General features: G+C 40.7%; 2 protein-coding genes across 2 annotated transcripts in view; both read right to left on the minus strand.

Moving 5' to 3' along the window:
• LOC114641099 (uncharacterized) overlaps positions 1-3,805 on the minus strand; it is a 24,122-nt gene extending 20,317 nt beyond the window's left edge. Inside the window, exon 1 of the mRNA NM_001369810.1 lies at positions 3,718-3,805. The gene's annotated coding sequence lies outside the window, so the exon portion shown is untranslated. The remainder of the gene's footprint in view (positions 1-3,717) is intronic.
• LOC100304375 (uncharacterized) lies at positions 1,319-7,765 on the minus strand. The gene is made up of 3 exons (NM_001165813.1): positions 6,790-7,765; positions 3,718-3,870; positions 1,319-2,616 (listed from the first exon to the last, which is right to left on the minus strand). Exons 1-3 carry the CDS (start codon positions 7,730-7,732, stop codon positions 1,517-1,519), a joined length of 2,196 nt encoding a protein of 731 aa, NP_001159285.1. The 5' UTR covers positions 7,733-7,765; the 3' UTR covers positions 1,319-1,516.
• Between the last annotated feature and the right edge of the window lie 572 nt (positions 7,766-8,337).

Raw genomic sequence — 8,337 nt, forward strand, 5'->3', positions numbered from 1 at the left:
CTAAAATATGGAAAAAACTAGAATTTGGGTTTTTGAAATGAATAGAAAGATTTTCCCTTCTTTAATTAAGGTAATTGTTGTTTTATGAATTACGTGTTTAGAAGCATTCATCTAAACGGATAAAATAATAAATAAATATAAATAACCTTGCATCTGATGCTCAAGTTTTATTTGCTTGAGCATTTCAAATTGTGTGAGTGAATTTCAAACCAAATTCGAATTTAATCGGAAAACTGAAATTAGAAAAAAAAACAAGATTTATGCTGGAGTTTTATCTAGAAACATGCATGTGCATGTGTACATTGCGCTACGCTAGAAAATGGGGCTATTTTAAGACTAGTTAATATACAAGAGCTTGAATACCGCATGGTGATGCCTACACGTGTGTGTGGAATGAATAAAATACTTATCCTAGTACTCAAGAATATGCCTACCCGTACACACGTATGTAATGTGTCTGTTGACGCCGATCTAGGCTGCGCCAATCACTAGGGGTGTACCGCCTGGCGGTGCTCTCTGCGGAGACGCGAACAGCCTACGGCTCTGGGCCGGACGGTTCGCGACCTCGGTGCAGGAGCGACGTCTTCCATGCGTTGCACCGAACGGTCCGCGCACAGGGCCGGACAGTACGCGATGGCGCAGGGTCGTCTTGCTCCTCGCTGGAATCTAGATCTCGCACCTGGGGGAGAGATCTTAGGACGCTCCGGGTCGACAGGTCACTCGGGGCGTCCCAAGACGACGTGGAGTTGTCTAAAAATTAAGAGGCAGTCGAGATATAGTATTTTGAATGAACAACTAGATTTTGCCCCCCGGGAGGGGTAAGATCCTAGGGTCGGCAGACCACCCAAGATGGATCTAGACGACGTAGAGTCGAATAGAGGTGGAGGTGGATATGCGGAAGGCTATAAACTAGAAGTACGCTACATCTACTCCTAAGAGAAGAAAGGTAAATAAAGTAGATATATTCGATTGGAATGTGTTCGTGGGTTCTCAATCGGTCGTGAGTTGATCTGATTGCGGAGATATACTTCTTTATATTTATAGTAGAGGAGGTATGGACTTGTTCCTAGAAGATAGCTAACAACTCACACGTGATTAGATAGATCACCACGCACGAGATAAGGATGATCAACTGAGTTGATCTAATCGCGGGGCCGCGGACCGTTCGGGCTCTAAGGCCGGACCGTCCGTCACTTTTGGTGCTCGATATATAGTGTCCGTCACTTTTGGTGCTCGATATATAGTGTCAATTATTTGTATGGACATACATCAAATTAAGAAGTATAAAGCGAAGCAATTCATGCGAATTACTATGTTTACAGATAGACATTGCTGTTTTATTGGAAGAGAATAAATCATGTATATTTATTTGAGTTGAGGAACCCTTATTATTGCTTGTATCAGTACCGCCGCCATGTTCAGCGCTTCACATGTGCTGACCGACCATTCTTATTGCTTGCTTCGCTTCCATTCATCTGCGTGCTTCGAACTCGCTTGATTGCTGCAGGCCATTATTTTATATATGTGTACCCAGCAGTAGTACCTTCACTCGCTTAAGCTCCTCGACAACCTCTGCCATGGTTGGCCTCTCCCTCTTGTCTTCCTTGAGGCATCGGACGGCCAACATGCCAATCATGTCGAGGCAACGCTTGTTGCATCGAGATTGAGCATCCTCGCCAGCTGAGAAATCAAGTCTGCTATCATACATCGCACATCCGCTACCGTGGTCCTTGAAGCACTTGACGAACTCGATGGGGAGGATCTTGTTCCCTTGGTGATCTTGTTCATACCAGCTGGCCCTTCTCCTCGTGATGAGCTCCAGAAGCACCACGCCGAAGCTGTAGACATCGCACTCCAATGTGAAGTGCTCGGTCTTCATATATAATGGGTCCATGTAGCCTATATCTGCAGCCACTGCCCTAACGTAGTAGCTATGGATTGCCAGGAGCTTGGAGGAACCAAAGTCAGAGACTTTTGGATTGAGGTCATCGTCAAGGAGGATGTTGGAAGGCTTGATGTCTCCATGGACACGCTTTTGATTGTCAAGGGAGTGCATGTAGGCGATAGCTTCCGCGGAGCCAATGGCGATGTCCAGCCGCTCCGGCAGCGAGAGGGTACATGGTTTCTTGGCACTATGAAGTATGTCCTCCAGGCTTCCATTGGCGACAAACTCGAAGACTAGGATCGGAATGTCGGTCTCTAGGCAGCATCCCAGGAGCTGGACCAAGTTCTTGTGACGACTGACTTCGAACTGGAACCTGATCTCGTTCATGAACGACCCATCTTCCTCCACCCTCTGTTGCGGTAGCGGTACACGGCGAGGTCGAATCAAATTCTTCCAATGGCAGCGGTGCGACGACACCCTTGTCCGCAAAGGACATTTGACGGCGACCTTTCTGCCGTCGACGATGGTGCCCTCGTAAACATTGCCAAAGTGCCCTCCTCCAAGGCGTTTGCTGTAGCCATTAGTTATCTTCTTCAGCTCCCTTTTGGTGTAGGTGGTTATGCCCTGGGCATTCAGTAGTTTACCTCCATTTCTGTTGAATCTTTTCCTGTTGTTTAGAGTCTGAAGCAAAACAATTGCGACACATCCAAGGACGACGGCAGCAAATGTTGCTGCAGACAGAATTCGAGAAAGATACATGCATGTTCAACCATTCAACTAACAGAACATAGCATGAATCTTATTGCATATCTATCCCCGTGAATCTATATTTGAGTTTTTCAAATTTTGATCTAGTCGGTTGCTGCTATCTTTTTTTTTGCTAACTCAAAATCATAATGATTCTTGTTTCTTTTATTCATTTTTAGAATTTTTTAAGGCCTAGGCAACGCTCTTAGGGGGTGTTTGGTTTAAGGAATCACTGTATCCAAATTGAGGTGATGCATCATAGGTTCATTACACAAATTTGGTGGGATGACCCTATTCCTCACATTAGTACTAACTAACTAACTATGAGGAATGAGGTAATGATGGATCAACTCATTCCATTCTACAAGCCAAACATAAATATCGAGGAGTGAGAAGATGATAGACTAGCTCAATCCTCAAACCAAACACGCTATTAGTTCTTCTATTTGTGTAATTGAATGTTTAAGAAATTATCAGGACACTACACAAAAGACTTTTACCTACGGTAGAAAACTGATCTTTAGGGCTAGTTTGGAAACCTAATTTTTCCAATGGATTTTCATTTTTCCAAAGGAAATTAGTTCATTTTACAATGGAAAAATAGAAATTCCATGAGAAAATGGAGTTCTCAAACTAGCCCTTATTGATGGTTTCTTTAACCGCCCGTACGTGTGCAAGGCCAGACATTGGTAAAAAACCGCCACTATAAATATTTACATTCTCAGACACTAGGTTTACAATAATAGCAGTTTTATTAATAAAACTACCACTATAAATGATTTTTTTAAATTATAAACCAGGCTAACATCACCAAAAAAATCATGGAGAAACCTCGCTAGTCGCTAGATAGGCTCACGCCCGTGTTGTCGCAAATCACAACTCAAGGCGACTCATAGCCTTACATTTTTCTCCCTTGGCCACTTTATCCCGGTAGCTAAAGGTCCAAATACAAAGAGCTAAAAATGACTAAAATGGTGCAAAAGTTTTGTCGTTTTAGTCACTTTTAGGACGAAACAGAACAAGCTAAGTGCAAATTAAAGAGAATGATGTAATGTAACAAGGTGTTAATAGAATTTTGTGCTTACTTAACAGTGCAACGGCAGCCATAGGAATTAAGGGATCACATTGCTGCCCTCTTCGGAAGAAATTGCATTGACAATAATAGCCTCCGTCTGTGTCAATGCATTTGCTGCCACTTGAACAATTATGTGACTTTGGATCTTGGCACTCGTTGATATCTGTATATAATTAATTATTAATTTTGTGAGCATTCAAATAGTCACAAAAGAGAGTCAGTCGTTTGCCAATAATTTATGAAAGCAAGGAGCGATCTTTTGAGATGTGAGAACTCAAAAGAATTCAACACACGGTTCGGAAAATTAATCTTAATAAACAGATTCCTGCTCTTTTGTTTTTTTAAAGGCACCTTTTTTTAAAAGGTTGAAGTCATTGCTACTTTGTCGCTTTTGTGCGTTTGGATATATACCTTCATTTTAGTGGAACTGGAATTCAGTCAATAAAGTAACACATTTACCTTGGAATTTAACATTCTACCACTTTTTAAGGTTCAGATATAAGTCTATCTCAAATTCATGAGATGGAAGATTGGAAATGATTTTATGTATCAATAGAATTTGTTTCGACTCTCTAACTTACAAGACGATTTTCAACTCACTTCTCGATAGTAAAAATGTAGCACATATAAATATCTCCGATACCTTGTTAATAACAGTATACAAATATATTTTGCATAAAATCGAATTAGTTAATTAGTATATACCTAATTACTGTTATTAGAATGGAATTCAATTCCAATGATCTAAACGGGACATAACAATAATGCGAGTGCTATCACAATTTCTTGTCAACGAATAGGAAGTAGACAAAGGAATCTGTATGGATGTGATGTGTGGCCATACAAATTTGTCGTTGATAATAATTCCATGATCATATGGATTTCTGGACAGTGACATCAGACCAACTATCTCCGTTATTATCAACGACACTAGTCCGACAACTTGTGCCCTCTCACCGACTGGATGGCTTAGCCCATTTCCAAACCACTATTTCTTGTCAAAGTATTCAAAGTTGTCGTCTCATATGTTATTATTGAAGATTCTATATAGTTATCCCGTGTATATTACCATACGTTGTTTCATAGTCCATACTACCGGACTCACGTTCTTTGCCGAGTGTCTAAGACACTCGGCTCGGCAAAGGCCATTTTACACTTGACAAATATTTTATCGGTGAAGGGTTTTTTGTCGAGTATATTTTTTCGGACACTCAACAAAGACTTTGTCGAGTGTCGAAAAACACTCGGTAAATTAGGAATCGCAAAAAAAACCCCAAAAAATAGCAAAACATTTTCTAAATTATATGAACAACTCTCCAACCACTACCCAATACCATACCCCATTATCCTATCATTTTTCACTATTATTTTGAATAAAATTTACATGTTTTATGAATAGTGAGATTCGAACTTGCAACCTCTCTCGCGCACTACACTACTACATCAATTATGTCTATATTACGTTTTCATTCCCATGTACTATAACAACCCGAGAATAATCTGATTATTTGAGACACTAAATGAATTCATTTGAAAATGTGAACAACTATAAAGTTGTATAACTTTTCAAGATCTACAAGTTCTATTTTGATAGTTTCTACATACGAGATTGTTTACAAAACTTTAATTTCAAATTTTAAAACTTCACACGAAATTTTAAATGGTAAGATGATTTAAAATAAAAAATTTGTCAATTACAAAGTTTTATTATATTTCAAGACCTACAACTTTTATTTTGGTGGTTTTTCCATTCGAGGTAGTTTCAAAAATTCAAATTTTAAAATTCAATCATAGTTTTGCATGACAAGATGATTTCAAACCAAAATATTGTCAACTACAAAGTTTCATAACCCTTCAATACCTACAATTTTCATGTTGGTGGTTTTTTTTCGAGGTCGTTTTCAAAATTCAAATTTTAAATTTTTAAAATTCAGACGTAGTTTTAGTTGACAAGATGACTTCAAATGAAAAAGTTGCCAACTATAAACTTCTATAACTTCTCAAGATCTACAAAGTTTATTTCGGTGGTTTGGTCACTTGTTAATCTCACATGATGGTTCTAACAATATGCACAAATCTAATACATCTCTCTCGTAGTTTTATAAACTACGAGAGAGATATAGATTTTATGAATAAATTTACTTATATTTTGTCATATGAAGAAATGTTCAAAATATAAATTGTACATCATGATGAGTTATACAAATTTGTAGTTAAAATTTTTTCATTTGAATTAATTTACTGCTTTAAAATATGATTTTAAATTGTCTTTGCCGAGTGTCAAAAATAAAACACTCGACAAAGATCTTGTTTGCCTAGTGTTTTATTTACCGAGGCTTTTTTGTCTGGCACTCGGTAAAAAACTTCTTTGACGAGTGCCTGAAAGAAAACACTCGGCAAAATATTTGGCACCCGGCAAAAAGGCGAATTCCGATAGTGCCACACATAAGACAATTTAACGATAATTGTGTATGAGAGAATGAATTGTGGTCATTTAGTTGTTTTAGGTTTCAATGCCTATGATCTCGTGTCTAAGTGGCATCTCCCTCAAGATATTGTTTTATTTTCTTCCTTCTTTACTCAAATGTCACATCAGCTTTCTATCCTACATGGTATATATTAAATAATGAGTATAGTATGGCACCGTGCCTTGAGAATATACACCAGTCCTGCTCCAAATAATGCCAATTTAGTTTTTCTAGATGCATTACTAGATATATAGAGAAAATTCTACGTATGTCACCGCAATTTTGTCCAGTACATCCTAATCTCTTCTATGTCACTCGGATGCAATTTCTTACCTTTTTCATGCCCTCGTCAGTGGCGTAAAAGGGTAAGAAAATCACATGTACTTATCCTTTTGTGCCACTGACGATAGCATGAAAGGATAGAAAAATTACATCTGAAAGACATATAGAAGTGATTAGGACATTTGCCATCACAAACAAGGTACGGGCAAAATTGCAATGAGGTAGATATATATATCGGGATACATATAGTTAATAATAAAAGTGATGTATTTAAAATAACCAAATAAAACCACTTATAGATTGAGAAGAAGGGGATTATATATACTACTTACTCGTGCATTCACCATCACTCTGGACATAGGGGTTTCCGTCGTAGCCATGGGCACACTTGCAGAAGTAGCCAGGGCCATTGGTTGAATTAGTGCACTCGCTATGCTTGCTGCGGCAGCCATAGTCAGGTTCGTTGGGTGCCTGGGCGCAGGAGATGGAAGTCATGGAGTCGCCGTTGTTGTCGCGGATGGCCCAGTCGAGACGCAGTGGCATGGTCCACCAGTCCAAAGGCAGACGGTTGTCGGGTGTGTGCGACACAAGGTCGGATGCCTTGAAGGTGTAGTTGCCCTTCTCCACGATGAAGGCGTAGTCGCAGGGGCAGAAGGTCTGGTTGGCACGCGTCCAGGTAGACGAGAAGGTCATGCTGGTGTCCGTGATGCCTGGCGGGATGTCGACGCGGCAGCAGCCGAGGCCCGCGCAGGCACCGTCGCGCGGGTCCTTGTCGTCTACACTGACGGTGATACACCCCGTGAAGTATCTGTAAGGGAAGCGTGCGTTAACGTTGTGCACCCTCACGCCTTTGGTGAACGCATAGGTGTCGCAGCCGAGGACGAAGAGCTCGTTCTGTGTGTTGGAGATGCGGTATACGCCCTCTGGGTTGAAGTCCACATCTCCCGAGTAGATCCCAGTGACGCCCCCGGTGGCGTTGAAGCACTGCCATGCCACCGGAAGAAGCACTCGAGCCTCCGGCAACGGCGACACGGACAGGTTCAGCACCCGGATGTTCTGGTAGCGCGTAGTAGGTAGCAGCACTGGAATCTCCTCGCCCGCGCTGCCGTTGATGCACTTGATCCGGAACCCTTTGCGGGAGCAGTTGGTGCCGACGCCGAATGGATAGGGTATCTCTACGCCTCCACATTGCGTTAGGCAGCCTGGAATCGCGGCGGAGAGGCACTCCACTGCTGCAAGCTGGATGAGCAGCACTCGCAACAGGAGTGATGACATCGGTGGCTTTATTTGCTCACTAGTATAGTGTGTTCGCTGGATTATTAATTTGCTACTAGTTTGATGCGTGATATATATGTACGCCCCCCAGGGTTTATATAGGAAAAACTAGCTAGGGTTTGAAGGACAAGATGGTCCTTTCACTGTAACTTTAATTTCTTATTAGGTATGTGCTCGTACGATGTCACAGAACATAAATTGACGAGTCTCCAACGACTTAGGGCCCTATCGACGGGCGATGTGACTCGTGAGTACATCAAAATCCATGATTAAACATAGACATAGAACCATATAAATACGTAATAAAAAATGACGTTTTGTTCTCTTATGTGTTGTGCATAGGATACAAAGATTTTTTTGGAGGAACTTTGTTATCAATCTATTAAGTTATGATGATAATTCTTGTTGATATGCTATCCTTGCAAACATACATCAGAGACTTATCCATTCACATTTGATTTGAATGTGTCTTGGAATGAAGTGCTTGATTTTGTATTGAATGAGAATGAATGAGATGCTAGAATAATGTGAATGGAGGTGGTTGTGGTTGTATTTATAGCCACCAACCACTTTCTAGTCGTTGCCCACTTTCTGCCAACCGTGGA

Source organism: Zea mays, chromosome 2 (assembly GCF_902167145.1).
Source record: "Zea mays cultivar B73 chromosome 2, Zm-B73-REFERENCE-NAM-5.0, whole genome shotgun sequence".
In the NCBI taxonomy this organism is placed as follows: domain Eukaryota; kingdom Viridiplantae; phylum Streptophyta; class Magnoliopsida; order Poales; family Poaceae; genus Zea; species Zea mays.

Bases quoted from the DNA above. Each gene is read 5' to 3' on its own strand.
- LOC100304375 (NM_001165813.1), bottom strand. From the start codon at position 7,732: ATGTCATCACTCCTGTTGCGAGTGCTGCTCATCCAGCTTGCAGCAGTG. The intron at 3,871-6,789 runs GTAAGTAGTATA...AATTATATACAG, and splicing joins GAGTGATGGTGAATGCACGA to ATATCAACGAGTGCCAAGAT. The intron at 2,617-3,717 runs GTAAGCACAAAA...TTCTGTCTGCAG, and splicing joins GGCTGCCGTTGCACTGTTAA to CAACATTTGCTGCCGTCGTC.